General features: G+C 40.4%; 1 protein-coding gene and 1 long non-coding RNA gene across 2 annotated transcripts in view; one reads left to right on the plus strand and one right to left on the minus strand.

Moving 5' to 3' along the window:
• The window catches only part of LOC134490564 (uncharacterized), a 259,536-nt gene that overhangs the window by 29,052 nt on the left and 209,960 nt on the right, over nt 1-20,524 (plus strand). The gene's annotated exons all lie outside the window — the stretch shown is intronic.
• The window catches only part of ANKRD52 (ankyrin repeat domain 52), an 81,526-nt gene continuing 73,651 nt past the window's right edge, over nt 12,650-20,524 (minus strand). The window contains exons 26-28 of the mRNA XM_063293663.1: nt 19,372-19,454; nt 17,637-17,728; nt 12,650-16,129 (exon numbers count right to left, since the gene is read on the minus strand). Coding sequence (XP_063149733.1) covers nt 15,885-16,129; nt 17,637-17,728; nt 19,372-19,454 — 420 coding nt within the window. The 3' untranslated portion in view covers nt 12,650-15,884. The remainder of the gene's footprint in view (nt 16,130-17,636; nt 17,729-19,371; nt 19,455-20,524) is intronic.

Consider the following 20,524-nt stretch of genomic DNA (forward strand, 5'->3'; position numbering starts at 1 on the left):
GAGAGGGGCAGCTTTTCTGATAGCCACAAACAGAACACTCTTAGTGGTCCTCAGTTTGGGGGAAGGGCACTGGGTTCTAGAGATACCCGGGATAATGAAGCAGGCAATCCATCAGTATTTGCACAGGATTACTTTCTGTGCTGGTTGCCTTTGTTCCTGTGAATGCTCTCTCAACTTGTGTGGAAATAGGCAACCGTTAAACACATTGTAGTTGAACTCCCCCTGCTTATTTTCTGGTGTGGTCTTTATTTTTTTTTTGTATGTGAGAAACTGAGCTGCCATCAATTTCAGCTTTACTGATCAGTTGTTTGAATTCCAAGTGGGTTGTTTTTAATGTCGTATGGAATAGCCACATAAGACATGTTATTTTCTCATTTGTTAGTTCTACAGCTGCTTAAGTGAGAAATTTGCCAGTATATTACATTCTGAGATACGGTATCACTTGAGTTGAACTAGTTTCTCAAATAGCAAAAGTACTCCCACATTTTTTTTGCTTTCTCCCCACCAGTTTTCCTCATTTGCCCTATTCAATGTAGCTCTTAGCCCAAAGGTACTGTTACAGTACATTTTTACCCAGAAGTAAATCACACTGAATAGGCATGTACCCCTGAATAGACATGCACAGACCTTGATTCCAGCAGTTAAAACTGAGCTCCTGCATAGGATGGATTTCTTAAGTTTCTGGACCTCAGGGTTCATTAAACAGAATTGCCCTGTCTGGCCACAAGCCACTTGGTATAAAAGGTACCCACGCAGATTTGATGTGGAAGGGGGGAAGTGTTTTACAGGCTGTAAAATTATCTGTGGTTTGAAAATATATTTTTGACTCAGATTATGGAATCACAGTTGTATCATCAAGAATTTTCACCTATATCTCTTGTAATTTTACTCACTTTGTACCTGAAGACAAGAAAAAAGTAAGGCAAATAGAAGCAACAGCATTTTAATCAACATAATTGATTCAAAGCCACAATATGAATAACAGGACCTGGTCGCAGCATACATTGTAGAAAATAGATCAAGTCTGAATGCTTTGTTTTTTGTTTTTTTAATTTAGTTTTAAGTTCCTGTTAACCCCTTTCCCCAACACCCCCCCCCCAAGGTAATGCAGAAATTTTGAAAATGCAAAAGGTTAACCATTCACTGGATTCATGTAATGGGCTTATACAAGGTGGCTTCCACACTGTGCAAGACTGAGATGTGTAGAAGGGGGGATGGATGGCTTGTGATACCTCACTGTATTGTTATGCATTATGATTTTACATAGATCTTTTAACATAATGTTTTCATTTCATGGAACAACCAGGCCAGGAAGGGAGGGGAGGGGAAAGAAAAGGAGGAATAATTGATGGTTGGTTTGACAGATCTGCCTTTCTGAGAAAACTTTGATCTTGATGGAAACACAATTACTTCTTTTTAAACTCAAGAGACTGCTTCCAGTGAAGAAATGGGGGCAAGGAGATCAGTAAGAAAGGGAGATTGCCAATCAGTCTCAAAATAGCGACACTCTGAATGTGTATCAGGATTTTCCATTGCATTGGGGTTAAAAGCAGATTTTGGGGAACGTGAACTGGCCTTGGCAACTCCTGCCCTGAAACCAAACAACCCCCTTCTGAAACACCCACAAAGTGAGCATTTGGGCATTGGGTTTTTGTTTTTTTTGTGCTTTAAACCAGTGTTTGAAGGAAGATCATGTGTCTGCAAGTTAGAAGGCAGGCCCGGGAGCTGATCTGAATGCTTATTTTTAATAATCTCTTCTAAACATTGGTCCAAGCTTTCCAACACTAGCAAGATAAGGGTGCAAAGTTAAACTTCCCCACAATCATTGTAGATCCAAAGGTACAGGCAATGGAAAAGGGCAGTGCTTCATAGGCAGCACTTCCATTCTTGCTCCAATGCCCATCCTTCACCCCAAAACCCAAAATATTACCGTTCAAACAATACTCCCATCTTCACCCACCCATTTCAACATATACACACACATGCATACAAACACAGAGGCATCTAATTAAAAAAAATCTGCTTAACTAAACCATCCCAATTAAGGCCCCTGCCTCAAAGGAGGTCAACATGGTTGCATGCTGGTCTTGATCAGCAGGTTGTAGATTCAGTGCTCTGAAGGTGAAAACACAATATTATTTCCCCATCCCACTCTACCCTATTAAATACAAAAGACCAAATACAAAACAGATACAGTAAGTATGAGGTGCTGATCTAAGAAATACTTTCCATTCCTCCTCCCAAATTACTGCTCATTAGAAGATCACAGGAAACACAAACAGACAGGATAAACAGGTTTCCCACCCTATAGATTTTCCCTCCTTGCATGGACTCCATGGCTGCCTGGTGTTTTAAGATGAGAAGCATCTTACGAGCAAGAAAGGGTTTTGTGTGCCCTGATTTTTTATTGCAAGAAGTAGGTATGAAGACTTGTTCTTCCTCCATACCCAAACCAAACTGATGAAGTGTAGACTGACTTCCACATCAAGACACCCATCCACCTGTTAATATAGGCATCCCTACAAGCCTCGAGAGTTTTTCCACCCTGAGCAGAAAGAGGAAGAATGGGAGATAACATATCCCAAATATAAAACTTATGCAGGTAAGAATTAATTCAGATAGCATCTGAAGTGGTAAAGCTACCACAGGATGATTTTGTTGCAGAAAACTCTGCCATGGAAGTTCACTTTCTAGAGTTTTTTCCAGAATTAAATATTGTATTTGTCAGAGGGATAGTTCAACTTATAGGGGTTTTTTTTAAGTGTGAAAGAAATAAGACAATACACGATTTTACACTTTATCTGATCTTTCCTTAAGACCACCTGCAATTAATACACATGAAGACTGCATGCGATTATCCATGCACACAATGTAAAGTGCTTGCACAAAGGGCAGGCAACTTTAAAGGGAAATGCTAAGGTCCATTCCTCTTCTCCAAGTTCATTTTTCACACAGATTATATGGAACTTCTTGATCTGCTCTAGTTGGAGTCTCTATGGCTTTGACCCCAGATGCAGAGAGCTTAATCAAAGGAGGAGAACCAGATTTATCATAGAGCCAAGTGCTCCTCAAGCATCCTGCATTCCTGCAGATGGCCATCACACACAAAAGGGAAAGCACAAAGCTACTAAAACATCTTCTAAACTGGGGCAACTTCCCTCTCAGTTCCCCTAAGAACTGACACCGAAGCAAAAATGAGGCATACTGGCCTCCATGCAATTAGGGAAAATACTATGGTAATGCTAACCAAGGATTAAAAACCTTGCCCCAAATGTGCAGATAAAGCTAACAGAATGCTAAACTGACATTATGTCAGAATATACACTCTTCTCTGAATGCCTTTGGACCAAATGATTCAACATGGAAGACAAAAGCCTTCCACTTATAAGCAGCAGTTACAGGTCAAGCAGAAAGAATACTGCAGTGCAGCCTTCCACACCCTGAGGCCTCCAGCTGGGATGGACGTCAACTTCCACAGTGCCCCAGCCAGCAGAGCCAAAGGATGGGCAAGTTAAAATCCAACACATCTAGAGAGCAGCAGGTGGGAAAGGCTGCTTTAATGCCTCTCTCTCCATTTTAAGTGGATATAGGACACATTTCCTTTGGGGATTATTGTGGTTCTCCTAGCTATTAAGGGCTATATTATACAGTTTTGGTCCCAGACTGAAATGCAAGAAATTGAGAAGTGCTCAGGAGCCAAGAAAAAGGAGCTAGGCAAAGGGGTGTTTGAATGGATTCATATTTTAAGGTTTTACATTATTTATATAACAACAACAAAATATCTGGCCTGATCTTCCTCTGGTTAAAGCCACCCTGAAGGAATTGCACCATATTTTCCACAATCCACTAAAAGTTAGCATCAATAGTAAGATGCCTTCATCAATCTTTAGGAGTCAGGCTGGAAAATACATTTATGTAAATTAAACTGTCACCCCTAGCTACAGCAAGGAAAGCGTACAATGTGTGCAATGCCCTCATACTTTCCCCCCAACTCTGTTGCATACTTACATCTAGAGAAGATGGCTGGGAAGAGAAGACAGAGTAAGGAAAAAAGCACAGTTCGTGGCTCATGCAGACATAATATACCATCTAAGTCACCCTTTACTACAAACACGGTCACAAAATACTGGCTGCATCTACCTTACATAGACAACAAAAATCACAGTTAGTGTGCCCCTTAAAAGGTACATACCATTTGTGCATCTCAGTGTAAAGAAACCAAGGAAGAAAGGAAGAACTGGTAAAAGCAACAAGGACAACAACGGGGAGGTACAGTACATGAGCAATCAAGGTAATCAGAGCTTTCAAGCAGAAAGCTCCCACTGGGGCTGAAGTCAGTGCTTATAAAGATTCTTATCACAATACTTCAAAATCCTTCTATTTATCATTATAATGCACCCCCCCAAAAAAATTAAACAGAACACAAAACACCCAAGAGAACATACAACAGAACAGACTACAAACTCTCAACACAGCAACCAGTTTTACTCCCCCTGCCCTTCCTCCATCCCCTTTATTGCTGCTCCCAAAGAAGAAATCTATTTCAAGCACAGGTAGCTTTTTAAGTGCCTGCAAGCTCACAGCCAACAAGTATTGCTATAAGACAAGCCCACCACTAGTAAAACAGCAGGCTGGCCAATATTGGGACATGTCTGTCATGAACCTAACACAAGGAAAAGAAAGCAACTCCTCCTGATCTTCAAAGGAAAACCGCCACAGGCTTCCAACTTCACCCACATTCATGACTTCCAAGTTGCAGACGCAGCATGGCCAAGTAATTAAAAACAAACATGCAATAGGAATGCTAACAGTAATAATAATAAGTCCACAATTCCACTTTCAAGAAACAAATGCAGGCACGCTCTAGTTAGATTGTCAACATGGTCTCCCAATCCTAGATCCAAAATAGATTGCCAAAAAAAGAAAAGAAAAAGGAAGTGGGGAGAGAAATTAGGCTTTTACAAATTTCCACAGCAAACTGCAGGTCTCGTTGGTGTAACTTACTTCCTCTGAGCAACGTGCAGGGTATACTGTTTTCTTCCATCTGAATAGGCTTGAAAGTTCTAACATTCGTATTTAACTTAAGGAAGTTGTGAGCTGTGGCGCCACCTTCCTTTTTTGGGGGGGGAGGCAATATGAGCTGCCGTATATATCCTTCACCATCACACCAATTTAAGTAAAGGCTTAGATCTGGAATTTACACAATATGATAGTCTTTTCCAGCTTGGTGTCCTCTGAATTTCTAGAAGCAACTCTCTAATTTGCAGTCTATGGGCCAATGGCTATACTGGGTGGGGATTATGAATGCTGGCACCCAGAACATCTGGAGAATGCCAAGATGGGAAAAGTTGTCATAGGAAAATTATATTATGAAGCTATTTTTTGAGAAATGCATATGCATTCTTAGCATAAAAATACCTAAGCACATCTTAGCCAATCAGTATCAGTATAACATTTCTCCTGTCTTTTCCTAGTTTGGAAGACAAGCAATGTGAAGGCAGCTGTATAAATTGGTAACCCAATTACTTCTCAGATATGAATGCAACTTGAGATCTTTTGTCAGATTCTTGTGAAAAGAGCTAAGAACAAAACTTGTGAAAAGCTAAGAGTTCAAGCCACTTCCACATTTGCCTCAACGCGTTCTTATCAAATCTCCAAAGTGTTGGTTCTTTTCCTATGTGCACTCTCACTGCAACATAGGCCTCAAAAGTGATGATGATAAGGACTGCTACTACTGTACAGGAATAGTAGAAGATTACAGGATCTATATCCAGAGATAGAAAGTTGCATGGCTGCTTATAATTCTAAATTCTATATTAAGCAACCCCTTGGGCACTTGCCTAATTTTATTGCCAGTTTCTTTTGCTAATTAATCTACAGAAAACTCTGTTTGTGCTTTATTATTATGATCATGCATACTGTGGCAAAGAAATGCAAGAGGAGGCCCTATCCCCACCCCAAATTAGATCACTCTCAAAGCCCCCAAGGTACAGGGCCTTTGTAGATCCCCTCTCAAAGGAGAGAAGGGCCAAGGCCTTCAGCCAAAGATTACAGCCTGTGATCTCCACTTTTCTACCACTTCTTCAGAATAAAGTTATGTTCTACTTAGCCATGACTGCTGAAAAAACCACCTACCTGCTTCTTTCTGGACTTTCAGAAGGCCTAAATTTGGTGCCAGAAAGGGAGGGAGGAGTCTGGAGTATAGCTCTTCTCTTCTCTTCCCATATGAGAAGCTGGTGGAAGGGGGTAGGGGGAAAGAAGTTCTACTTCTAAATTTCTGTTGGAGATAAACTTGTAAACATACCCATCTGTGTTTTGGTAGAAACTGGGAGGGCCCAAAGCTCTAGAACTGAGGCCTTGCTCTGTGGCCTTGTCCCTATACTTAAAGTCACTTGCAAGTATTAGAAGTGAAAAGAGATAACAGCAGTATTGTGATAAAATGTATTAATATGGGGGAGGGACAGATTAATTTGTAAAAGGGAATAGCGCAAGGAATAAAAAATTAATGAAACTGAAAAATTCAATGTTATATCCTTCTGCAGAGTGCTGAAAGGAAGTGAGATCCTTTAAAAAGCCAAAAGGAGCAAATAACAGATATATTACACTTGTGCCATTCCCCAGGAACAGAATAAACTTTTTGGTTTGGGGAAAAAAAAAGATTTAAAGGAAAAATCAGAAACTGCCACATACATATTTAGTGCAATTTTTAAAAGTTCTGAATCTATACAATACAACCATGGCATCAAATTACAGCAGGGCAGAAAGAGAACTACCCTGGCAGGAATTAACATACATTTTATTTTAGTTCAGCCTTCCCAAAGCTGGTGTTCTCACCCCAGAGGAGTTGGATTATAAGTCTCAAAACTAAACATGCAAAGAATGGGGTCACTGTGCACACAACCAATTTTCAAGGTACTAGAGTAGTATGTATGGATTGCAAGAAACAGAAGGGAGGCAAGATTAGGACCGAAGAAGCCAGATTAATGTTCTGCATCTCTCCATCCCACCTGAGATCCAATACCCTCCAACTGTCACACGGACTTTAAGCAGACATACTTCATAAGGCTTTATGACTAAGGGTTGCTTACTTTAGGAAAAAGCAGAGATCTGTTACTTTGTACACAAGAGAAAAGGGAAATAAAAAGAAATCCTAAATCAGCTGCCTGCCTTTCTTCATGAGATGAAGGATGAGAGTAAGTGAAATTAAACAAAGTAATAAAAGAGACAAGTGGGGGGAAGCCAATTTAGGTTCATAGTTGAGAAAGATAGGGATCTGAGCAAACTACCAATATGCTCCCTTTCTTCAGTGCAAATCCTTCCAACCAAAATGGGCTTCCTATGTATCCTGCCAATGTTAAATTATTAGCCTTTCCACTACAGGAAGATAGAAGAACATGGTAAGGTGCTTCTTCTCATAAGTAAACAAGCTGCATTCATGTTAGGTAGCTAAGGTGTCTGGAATGGTTAACAATTTTAAGAATATTCTTTCAGTACAACATCTGTTTCTGTTTCTGTTTTGAAATTTAACTTCCTGGATCAAAATTCCCCCCACTCTAAAGGAATCAGAAGTCAGTTGGGTGGTGCCAAAAGATGAACCTCAAGGTAGAGGAGAAGCAGGGAAGCAAATTGGAGAAATGCCAGCAGGTTGCCTTCAAATACATTTCCCTCAGTCACCTACCTCAGTGTCAGCAAGCCAAAGACACAACACCTAGGTTAACGGCAGCTGCATTCCCGGAAGTTTCTTTCACTATCATTTTTTCAAAAAGTTCAAGTTAAGGACATGCATACAAAACTATCAGCAGCCATTTCAATAAATATCTTCAAGTGGGCCAGTGAAAAATGCCTTTCAAAACACTAAGAACTGGCAGCTAACACTATGGTTGCAATAATGCCCTATTCCCTTTCAGTCCAAAAAGCTATGCTTCCAAATCTTACCTTCAGCAATGATCTTTCCCGGTTCTCTAATTTTAAAAGCTAATTCCTTCACTGGCCTCTGTCTGCTTCTGTCAGTACAAAAAGGGTTCGCTTTTGTACGCTAGGAGCTGCAGGGTTCTAGAAAGTGTGCCCAAACCATTCAACATTGTCTACATGATGCCCAACACGACAGAGAAACCTTCTCTGTGTTCACTTCCAAGAACCCGCAGTACCAACTTTCCCTTTGGTTTTGGTTTTATCTCACGCTTCTCATCTCCCTAAGCGTGCCCTGCTTATTAATGCCCCTATTTCCAATTTTGCCAAGGAGATATTCAACTGATCAGATGACATGTTAGTGCAAATTTCAGATATCAAATAAATTCTCAGAATATAAGAACCTAGACTTTCTTCCTGATACAACCATAGGCAGCTTGTTCTCAAGTCCATAACATTTCTTTCTGTGAGGCCATTTCACCTACTCTGCCCCACCCCAAATCCAGGATACTTGCATTGTCTAAATTAAAGACGAACGATCGTAAGAGGATCATGTGTAAGAACTGTCAAATTTAGAGGGGACAGCTCTACATTGACAAATCTTAATTATATCACAACGAAGAGGCAGGACTTGAAACTAACCTTTCTCCTTCCTCCTAATCAAGTTGACAGAAGGACTACCAGATTTACCATGCTGCACCCAAATGAATGGGACAAAACTTACACAATAGATTAACATATCCATGGTGCAGGTCAAAAGACCAATTGGAGTAACTTCCACACTTCCAGTCATTTTTTGCCATTTCCCTACTGCTGATGGATATGCAATGTGCAGTTGTATCTAAAATGTAGTAATCTTTTATGCAGGCCAAATAGGATGCAACACTAGGGCAGTATCTTGGAAGGCAGACAAAGAAATAATGTGAACCATCTGGGTCTTTATTCTCCTTCCTAAACCCCTATGATATTATCATCTTCAATAATCAAACATGCTATTAATCTACACTGCCAGGACACCTGATATCTGAAGAGGTTGTCAAAGATCTTACCACCTTCTGGAAAACACTGGTTTCATGGGGAAAAAAAAAACAGTATGAGGTTCTTTATGAAATCTCTCTTCTGGTCAGTATGAAGGGTGAGTGAGCGGGAACTAATTCCCAAGGTTTTGAGAAGGCAAAGCAGGCACAAGCTGGTACAATCAACGCCCCCTGCGCCATTGTTAAAAAAACAAAAACAAAAAGCGGGACTTTGTCTAAAAGCTGTGTGGCTAAAATTGCATACTAATTCTTGTTTAGAAAAAAGTTTACTGCCACTCACCGTGCACACAAGGCTCAGCTAGTTTCAAAGACTTTCATGCAATTCTGCTTTATTATATTCAAGTTGACAAACTAAGATAGGATTGGAATAAAAGTAAGGCTATTCTTCTTTCTTTTCTTTTTAATCCCTTTTGTTTTTGCACCAAAAGTGAATTCAAAAAGATGCTCATCGCATACAGGTATATACAGACACACACGCACACACACACACGCACATACACACAGAGGAAAACCAACACACGAAAGAGGAAGAGTAGTTTATACCTGACTGGTGATGAGGTCTGTCCTATCTTATTCAAAGAAATGTTTATGTGCATAATATACATAGGTGCAGCATTTACACATAGATTACTGAAAGAAAGACACTAAGAACTTGCTACAGGTGCCTTACAGAGTCCTTAGAGATCTATCCCCTTCCCACCCCAGCCCAAACTGTTTTCTATTTGTAACATTAAGAACTTTTTCTCTGACCCCCAAATTCATGATTCAAATGGAATAATCGCTCCAAAGTTCACAGGATCCCAACTGCAATTAACATTCTCCTTGCTTCAGTGGGGAAAAAATCTATATATCCCCATCTCTTCTTTAATATTCATTGACTGTTTTGTAATTAAGCGATGCTGACATCACATTTTTCTCAAATGCTACATGCTTGATACTGAAGCACCCAGTAAAAAAAAAAAAGTCTGCCAAGAGGTTTTAAATAATGAAACAATTCAAGGTTTTCACATTTTTTCCCCCAATACAGATGGTGGTTCCCCCCCCCCTCTATTTTCCAGCTCATAAAAAATATGCTCAAGGCAAAGCTGAATTGAGCTTACGCTTAAATAATTTGTTTTTTTAAAAAAAAAGCCAAGTATGCTATTAACTGAAAGATCACCAAATCTCTCTCTACCACCTTCCTGACTTTGTCATCTCTTTGGCACTATTGGGAGAATATCTGATCAGAATGGAATTGCACAACAATTTTACATGGAAATGTTTTGAGAAAAATGTTTTGAGAAAAATGTTTTGAGGGGATGAGAGGAGAAATAAAGATGGGATATATAAATATACTTTCCAGTACTCAGCAAGGAGAGGAGGGAAGGTTGCTTGCTTGTTTTAATAACTGATTTTTAAAAAAAGATTACCCACATCAAGGTTCCTAGCTGTTCCAGAATACCTTATACTGGTTGGAGTTTAAAATTCCTACCATCAGTAGAACCTTTCCACCCCAATTTGCCTACCTGCAAGGTATTCTGGGTATGTCCTTGGATCTACTGTTTCATTCCTATCAGAAGGAAGCCAAAACATTTGGACCTAGCTCTCAATACAAAGTGAACATTATCTCTAAAGGAGGTTCAAAGTCTTTTGCACGTTCAGTCTACACAGAAGAAGCTGTAGAGAGACAGGCCCCTTTGGAAATCCACTGTCCCAAACCAGGAAACCAGACTGGATAATGTACCAGAGTTCTGGCTGCTAATTTACACATCATTTTCTGGGACAGATTCCAGTCCAGTAAGTTTATAATTCATCTCTTACCTTAGAGCTCTTTAGGTATATTAGAGGGGGATGTCTATATTCCATGATTTTGAACTCCTTGAGCAGGGCAGGGAAAGAGGACAAAGAAAATGTAAAGGTAATGAACAATAACAATGCTACAAATGGGTTTTCTTAAGCTCCAGCAACTTCCGGGGGAAAGTAAACAAAATAAAGCCATTAAAAAAAAAAAAGGAACAGCATCATTTTATCAGGATCGGTTATTTAAAATTCATTGAAGTGCCCACTTAGGAATATATGATCAATTTATCGCTTCCCAGTATTTGCCCTCTATAAGGACATTTACATTCAGTGTTTGTCAATAGTTATATGGCTCAGCTGGGCTCCCAGTGGAAGGCCCATTTATCTAACAATGGCAGTGCAAATACACTTGTCAAGCTGAAATGTATTTGTGCTGTTTATTTTTTTAAAACACAACTTCCCTTTGTTCTAATTCTCTGAACCCTAGAACCATGACTCTAGAGTCCTGAAGTAAATTAAAAGAATTCTCCACCCACCCTCCCACCCAACATAGACCAAAAAAGGCGGAGAGGGGGAAACAAAAAGGAAAATAGGCTTTTCCTGATCCCATATTCCCTTGCTGGCCTTTCTCCTATAGGTTGCTATAAAAGGGGGAATTAGACCCTCATGCTTTTAAACAAAAGTGCTTATTTTTCTACTTGTAAAGCAAGTGCTTCGGAGAAAGGTGGTTGGAGAAAAACTTCCTTATTTGGATAGGTTAAGGAGGGAAGCCCCATGATTGCTTTTGAGACAAGTGAAAAGAAAAAAGAAGAAAAATCCAGAAAGCTTAGGAACAGGGTCTTCTAAGATGCAAAGAAAGATCCATGGTTAAAATAGATTTTATGCCATACCTAGAGAAGCTGGCAACAGGAAGAAGCTGTAAGCAAGATCCTCTTCTGCCCCACTTCCCTCTTTCTCCCAACCCTGTGTAAAATACTGCACACCAGGAAGTCAAATGTGCTTGCACAATACTGGAGGGAAGGGGGTGGTGGGAGAAAAGAGAGGAAGTAAAAAAGGAAGTTTGCCTCCAGCCCTCTTTTACAATGCACCAGGGAAAACCAATTCTCATCTTAGCACAATAATGCAAGTTATTACCACCAGACATTTGAATTATTACTTAAAACTCTCAAGCTGTGCTGTCAAAATGTACAAGTTACAGCATTAAAGGAGAACAAGACTGGCAACTAAAATAGAGCTGGCCACATTTCTTCATGCCCAACCCAACTGCTGCCTCCACTTCTTTGTTAAAAAAGCTACAAAATATATTAATTTTAGATATGCGCTGCTGGAATTGTTTCCACTCCCATTTTTTCTTCATCATTATCATTTTTAAGGAAAAGGGGGAAAGGGGCTAAAATGGAACACAAGAAATATAGTTAATGTGCGATGCTACAGAGCTAAGTATGCTGAAGCCCTTAAAAAGATCACATTGATTGTCATATCTTCAATTTTTAGGGTGAAATATAAGGAAGGGAATGCCTTTTTGGCAAGAATGCAATTAAAAAGACGATCCTGTCTGATTATTTTTCCTCAGTTAAGCAAAAGAAGTCCTGCACAAACCCACAACAGTTCTAATATAAGAAGGTAACATAAGATGAAATAAAATAGATGCCAGCCCAACCCATTCAGCACTAGGGTTAGGAAATTTCCTTATTCTGAAACTTATCTCAGAAAGCTGACCTGCATTTCAGCTTTTCTTGCTTCCTTCAAATTTCATTCCTACTTAAAAAATAAAAATAAACCACAGAAACTGAGAAGGGAGCATCCCTGCTGTCCAAAAACTATGGTCCAGGGGAGCTTCACCTCCCTGGTTCAAGACCTCTTGCAGAGATTGTAACAAACCACTGAGGCTATATTCATTCCAGAAAATTGCTAGCAACATCTACAGAACCTGCTCCAATTCAATACACAGGAGTAAAAGGAAAAAAAAATCTTGAGTTTCAATTCTGGGATAAGAACAATCTGTGCTGGGATTTCTCAGCAAGAGTCCACATTCCTCCAGGCCATAAAGACATGGCTTGGGTGAATACAGTTCAAACAATAGCATCCATGGGAAGAGATAGAATACTTGAAGGCTGGCTAGTTCCCAGCACTACAAGGAGCAGTGGATCTCTCCCCACCTATTTTCCTATAAATGTCTCAGTCAAGCTTCTAGCCTTTAGAGGATTCATTTAGCCCTTTAAAAGAAATCAAACAACGACCAAGGGTAGCTTCAGACTTACTTTGGCCTCCCAACTCATGTCCTCTTTACCCTCCTATGGCAGGGCAAAAGGAATGCGCTTAGAAGGCTAAGATAAAATTAGGCAATTTGAAAGAAGTTGTAAGTTGCTAGTACCTAAAAAAAATGTAAACAAGTGGTTTTTTTTTTGTTTTCAGCTCTCCCTCTACAGAATGCTGAAAAGGACCTTTCTGCATTAAAAAGTGGGGGACAGGGAAGAGGAATCTTTAATTCAAGTTTTGTTCATTTCTATTCCAGCAGTGAGGTATTTGGTGTAGAAAGGTTAACACTTTCTTTCAAGGTAGAGAATGTGGAGTAACTGAGGGCAGAGAAAACTAACCCAACCATAGTGCAGTGAAAACATTAATGGCCAACTTGCAACAGGCTGTCGCTGTGCTTTTTTGGCAAGTGCATTGAAACTTTTAATACGCTCGTTATCCGGCAGCTGCAAAATGAAAAGATTCCTTAAGATTCCTTGGGCAGCAAAGAAATGAACAGCTAAGCTAGTAGCATCCTAGTCTCTGCAGAAGGCTTAGTCAAAGGACACTGTTAGGTTTGTTTGAAGACTAGAATTTGCTACCTTTAAGGCCCCCAATTTTTGCAACCTATCCATATGCAGGAAACCAACAAAATATTCAGCAAGCACTTAGAAGAACTGATCCCAAATGACATGCAATGGTCTCTGGGAAAGACAAAGCCCATAGGGGGATGGGGGAAGGCTCAACAAAAGGAGAAGAAAAATCAAGTGATAATATCCTTTTTAAAAATGCACTGTTTGGCAAAGGGCAAGATGGTGGCTGTATCATTTGTCTGTAGGAATTTGGCTTTGGTAATTCAAACAGTGCCAAAAGGAAGGGACTGTTTCCTGTCTGCAGTATTATTATTATTATTATTATTATTACATCATCCTTTCTCACTTCTGGATTCAACTCTCCTTTTTAAAGGATCTAGCCATCAGCCACACTCCCTAAATTGGCTGTTTCCTGATTCTTCTGTTTTTTGGAAAACCAGACAATGCAAATAAATAAGGCTCTAGCAATTGCATTGGTGTCCACTCTGCATCATAAAGCCAGTATAAAAGGCCAGGGCAGGGGAGGTAAAGTTTGCCTTTCCATTTAAATTCTGGGTTTACATTCCTGTACATTGTCAAAGTGTAAAATGCACCATGATGCAGAAGGGTTCAAGTGTACAGCTGGCTCATATATTCTCCTTAACAATCAAATAGTTTCTGTAAGAAGATGACCTGGGGAATATAAAAACCAGTTGTTTCCCAGGGTTACTAGCCTTAAAGCTCACTGGTCCAAACAGACAATGCCTTGGAATAATTCATTCTTAAAATGCACGTGTTCTGCCAAACACAGCCCCAAGACTAGCACAGTACTGCAGGACTGGGAAACAGATGGAAAAGATTATTAGATTATAAAGATTTGCCCCAGCGGCCTTCATCTGATTGCTACATCCCAATCTTTGGCTTTGAACATATTTTGTGATATGGTAATTTTTTTGTTAGCTTCTACACATGATACAGTTTACAGTACAAAAAGAAAAACAGTGCATACACTCAAATGCATAATAAATAGGAATTTTAAAATAAAACTACACATTCATACTAGCCCCACCCATGGACAGACACACAAACACGTGCCCTAATGAAACCTGCTGGATGTCATTCTAGTTGGAAAAATTATAAATACAAATGTAGGATTGTAAGATTCTGAAGTGCATTGTTCTCCTTGCAGAAAGCTTTTTTCTTTTTGCTATTTTTTAAAAGATAAATGCTTGCTTCTTTATAAATAACTTTTTTAGGCAACACTGACTTGTCTAATGGGAAACACTGCACATCACAGAGATGGGAGGGCGGGGGGAACCGCAAAGGAAATTCTCTTTGGGGATCCAACATTTCGCAATCCCGACATCCTTCCCTCTCCCAACAAAAATCACCCTCCAAAAACAGAAGATCCCTAAAGTGCCTGATGTGGTTGGGATAATTCTGGCAGCGCATACACAAGTTCTTAAAGAGGACCGTGTTCGTTGGGCAATAGCATCCATGTTGCATATAATGGAATATGAGCTGCCTAAAGTATCAGAGTGTCCAGGTACAGTAGTTCTCAGTTCAAGTGTTTTCACTGGAATCAAAAAGGGCGAGCACAACAAACAAAAACAAATTGCCATACAGGAAGAAGCAGTGATAGTGGAACTTTGCCAGGACTGCTGCCCTTCTAGGCAGTCCCTCACTTACCACTCTCCCTGCCCTCCTTTCAATGCAAAACAAAAAGCAGCAGCAATTCAGGCTTCTGCTCCCTGCCTAGACCGCAGGATCCCACAGAAGTATTTTTATTCAGAGGGCACAGAAAAAGTGATCACAAATGATAAGATTGCCTGATAGATGGGAAGTGTGGGAGACTCACAGTTTGTAAGATGATAAAATTCAGGTCCTTCAGCTGATGCTGCAACCCCTTGCATGAAATGAATTTAATTGGCTCTTCACTCAAAAGCATCAAGCCTTGAGAAATTGGACTTAGAAGGATGGGTTGCTTAAAACATTGAACTCAGAAGCACCGGGCAATACCCTTTGGCAAACAGCAGGGGAAGGAAGAATGCAAGCAGATATTTAAAGTTTCATAGGGTAATTTTAAACAGAATATTTTAAAATGATGAATCTGTTTGAGAACCCACACTGCTTTTTGTTAATTTTGATAGCAAAAGAAATGCTAGTGGTCAAAGCAAGAATCTAGGTAGGATGCAGAAGCTGAGATCTCTTTCTCTAGTTTTTTCTTTTCTTTTGGTTCCTAGGACCTTTTGGAAGGCCCATTCCCAGTCTTGTTCTCCTTTAAAGTGTCCTATATTGATAGAATTCCTAAATAAATAGAAGAGATACTAGATCACCCATCATCGTTTTTAAGCTATTCTGAATAACAGCCATCTAAGCCGATGGCATTGTGCCTATCCTTGGTGTAGGGGCAGCTGTTCCCGTTGGGCAGGGCGCTGCAGGCGGCTGTCTTGGCAGCAATGCCGCAGTTCTTGAGGAGGTTGAAGCTGAAAGGGCTGATGGCGTCTTTAGGTGGAAAAGGCTTCATGGTGGAAAGGATAAGTGCCAGGCAGTCAGCAACGTCTTTGTTGGGGGCACAAGCCAAGGCTGGGGTATGGCCTGGAAAAGAGAAACAAACTTAATTCCAAAGAACAAGAGCAATGACAAAAGCAAAACATTCCTGGGGAAAGGGGGCCACCAGATTATAAATTAAATGACCAGGTTGGACTATTGCTTTGGACTCCTTACAACAAACATCAACTGTGTATTGTCAACAGAAGGAGGTGTTTTAAGATGCCATGGTTTCTATTTCAAGCACTTTTTTGGCTTCCCCCACCCCTGCCCCGTCCCACCCCACCCACATAGTGTAATTGCACTGACTTTGCCACACTGGAATTCCATCTCAGATGATGGATTGGGTTTGGATGAGATGAAGCTCACCCCTGGCCATGCTTCCTGCAAGGTCAAATCAATTATGGCAGTCCTTGGGTAGTTCTGCATCCTCAGCTGTGAAGGTCACTTTTTCTATCCTGCCCTCTATCTGCACCATAGTAAAGTGGCATTCCTCAAACCTGCCATCTGGAATGTGTTCGAGCTCAAATCCCATAATCCCCAACCAGGATCACCATCATGCAAAGGGTGGAATGAGGGAATAAGGATCACAGCATTGCTCAAATGTGAACTAAGGGTGACACAAATGGGATAGTGTTTTACCCTGCAAAAATGTGCATGTAAGAACATATAAAGAGTCCTGTCATATCAGGCCCGCAATTCATCCAGAAGAATTCTGGGTCATCTAGTGGCCAACCAGTTGCATCCCCAAAGCTTCCAAATACAAAGAGGAAAAAAGCTTTTTCTGCTGTTTGCCCTGGTATTCAAAGCACCCTGCCTACAATTCAGGAAACAGAAGAGACAGCCATCAAGACTAGGAGGTGCTGAGAGCTGGAACCTCCATGAGTTTGCCTCGTCCCTTTTTCAAACAATCTAAGTGGAGCATCCACACCACCATCTCATGGCAACAAATGCCAGAGTTTAACCAACTGTTGTGTAAAACATTTTTAACTGCTCTGGAATCTCCTTGTGCTTAACACCTGTCACTGAATTCCAATACCGTGGGGTATGAGAGAAAAGCCTCTCTATATCATATTTTTATAATATGCAGGACTTGTATAAAGCCAAAAGAGAACCACCACCAGAAAAAAAAGTGTACAGCAGGAGCAGAATAACACACACTGTTGCACAAAACATTCCACCATGGGGCCCACCACCCACCTTAGCCAAAGGGCTGGAGGGAAAGCCAGGTTTTCCAACTCTACAATATTATTTCTGAGGTAAGTTAATCCCTGTACACAATAGTTCACATTTTTGTATTCTGTCTTGGGAGACAAGGAATCACTTTATACCAGACTTCCACCATTACACCCGAAACTCCCATAATTCCTCTGGCTGCGCAGGCTGGAACTTCTGGGACAGTCAACACACATCTGGAGGGTGCCAGATTGAAAAGCTTGCTTTAAACAGACTAAGGTAGGTATCTTTACTACATCAAAACTTTGCGGTCCCCCCTGCCATGAACCCTTGCCTTCTCCCCAATACAAAAGGGCTTCCAGATATGAACGATACGCACCTTCTTCATCCACAGCAAGCACAGTGGCACCTCTGCTCAGCAGAGCTTGGACAACAGAGGCCAGTCCATTTCGAGCTGCAATATGGAGTGGCCTGTGTGCAGTGAGGAGAGACGGAGTGGTTATGCTATTGGCCAAATTCAAGACAAGGACTTTGCACCCCAAGCTCACCTCATTGCTCTCTTCATTGTAAAGAGGAACTTTTAATATTTGCTTGGATTCACAAATTCCACTGCCGCTCCACTACGCAGGACCTTCCCCACACCTCACTGTCTTGTGCCGTCAAAAAACATATACCACGTAACAGCCACAAAATCTGGCACTGGGAGGATTTGTGAGGGAAAAAAATAGCTCAGAAAAACAAAGGGAGGATCAGTGCCTTGATTTGGGGCTCAAAATACAGCTGCCCTCAGCCTGCCCTGCAGGCATGGAGCTTCATTTCACATTTTGTCAACCTAAGGATCATCACACTGTGAGCCGCCCAGAGTTGTTTAAGATGGGTCGCCACACAAATCTTATAAAACAAACGAACAAACAAATGAGCAAGCTGCTATCTTATTCCCATCCTGCTGTGAGGGAGGTGTGGGTTGCACATAATGTGCTGGAAGACCACATACGTCTTGCAGCTGTGAGTTCAAGATTCCTACTATAGACAGTACAACTGGGATCTAATCGCAGGGGTAGCAACATTTTGTCCTTTCCCCAGATCTTGCCTGTTAATGCAGAGAAACCAAGTTGACAAAGATGGAAATAATTTACCCTTTGCCACCATGTCTCATTCAATTAGGCCTCTGTGACACAGTCCAACTCTACAATCTCATCTAGAAGTATTTCCCATCACCAACCTGCATTAAGCAGCAGGACTCTGACCCGGATCACGTCTATTAAATGGAAACCTCAGTATGACTGACTACCTCAGAGATGAAAGGAACTTTGTCAGAATGTTAAATCTCACAATCAAAAGCATCCTACATCTCACTTCTAATACAGGTAAAGCTTTGAAAGACTGTTTAGACTGCTGTCCATACAAATATTCATGCCATTAGTTTTTAGAAGGTTAAGTTTAAACACTTAACAGAAAGAAATTTATCCTCAGTATAAATAGGCTGTTATGCTAAAGAAGTAGGACAACTGCAATATGCAGTAATATTCCTAAAAACTGCCTCAAAAATATATGCTTGGCTGTGGACTCAAAAGGAGGAAAAAACAGTCAAAGGTATTGCCAAAAAGAGGAAAATATTAGTCAAGGTTCTCCTTTAGAATATAGCTGAAATTTCAGACAAATAGAAAGGAAGCTGAACACTAGCTGGCTGCTGCCTGTCAGGGTAAATAATACTGGGCTAGTCATTCAAACTTTGGATGAGGCAACTTCTTATGCAAAGCCATGTTTTGGTAGGAAATACAAAACACATTCAATCTTCCCATAATTAGGGTAGTAGAAGACTTTTTTGCATGGTTTTCAGTAGAATTCAGTAACATCTCACAGGACACAAGAGTTTCTAAATTTAGTTTCTAAATCTGTTGTTTCTGGACTCTAACCTGTGAAACCAACCCCTAGTAAGTTAAGACCTTTAAGCTAGAAATAGTCAAAATGTCTTCCCAAATGCAGTAGAGATTTTCTTCCTACATTAGAATTAGCTAACAAGATGCTTTCCTTGACTCATTTTGAATGGCATTTGATAGGATACAAAGTGGAGGAAAAATTTGCTCTTTTCCATAGGCTGTGTGAATACTTACATCTGTAGAGCACTGTTTGTTGCATTGATAAGGCCAAGGTCTTGGGTTTCCCCCAGAATCAACAAGGCACACTTTTCATGACCCTGGAAAGAAAAGATAAAACAAGTTTGAAACTGCATTCAGCTCTGTGGTTTAATTCTGATGAGGTGTATGACATAGGTTTCCTAACATGCCCTTTCATGCAAGTTTCCTGTAACTGTGCTTTGCCACAGTGGACTATAATAAAGTAAACCTGGATATAAAAAACAGAATCAACATGGAAGAGAAACAGGAGTCTGTAAGCCCCAGCAGGAAAATTCTGAACTTTAAGCAATGGTTTGGAGGGTTAAAGTATGACAACTGAGCTGGAAAATATTGTATGTCTGATGGAACATTTCTATCTGAAATTATGCTGCACTGTCTCCTTGTGGGAGAAGATGAAGATTACATTTGCTCTGTTATATGTCTGAGCTCAGCAGTAAAACAGGAAAAAAGACAGGGGCTATTAAAGGCTATCCTGTCCTCCTTTAAGCATTACCAATAAGATATGTGAAATCAACTGCAGAGGGCAAAATTTCACTTATCCAAGATTTAAGAGCACACCAAGTTCACTGGTGGAGTAGGCTATCTGTCACCATTAGGAAAATGAACTCTTAACATACAGACTGCCAACCATTTGCAATATTAAGACAAATGGGGAGAGAGTCCTATGCGCTGCTGCCAGCCCCTCCTGGATGTGGCCAAAGAGGTACAGCTTCCAAATCATCTGTCATTGGTTTGGCAATTGTTGCCCAAATATATGATGGATGCTATTTCTGAGTGCTACAAACCACAGAGTGCAATCATGGTTTGCAAAAGGTTTATTTTAGATTAAGTTAGCTAGAAGTAGCAATGTTCAGATGACAAACCTAACTACTGCCAACCACAGACAGATAATTTAGAAACTAAACCACTCTCACCATTCCTGAGGCAGCTGGCATCACAGGGCTCTAAGGCATTTTGCTGCTTAAGCATTGTATAGCTAAGTGGCATATGAACAAGACTAATAATTTTCAAGTTCTAGTTCTAAAAATATTGCCTATCTATCATCAAAAGGGTTTTTTCAAGGATTTAGGATTCACTGGGCAGGTTCTATTACAACCAACAAAATCATTTCCATATAACTTTTTAGAAA

This window comes from Candoia aspera, chromosome 2, assembly GCF_035149785.1.
Source record: "Candoia aspera isolate rCanAsp1 chromosome 2, rCanAsp1.hap2, whole genome shotgun sequence".
In the NCBI taxonomy this organism is placed as follows: Eukaryota; Metazoa; Chordata; class Lepidosauria; order Squamata; family Boidae; genus Candoia; species Candoia aspera.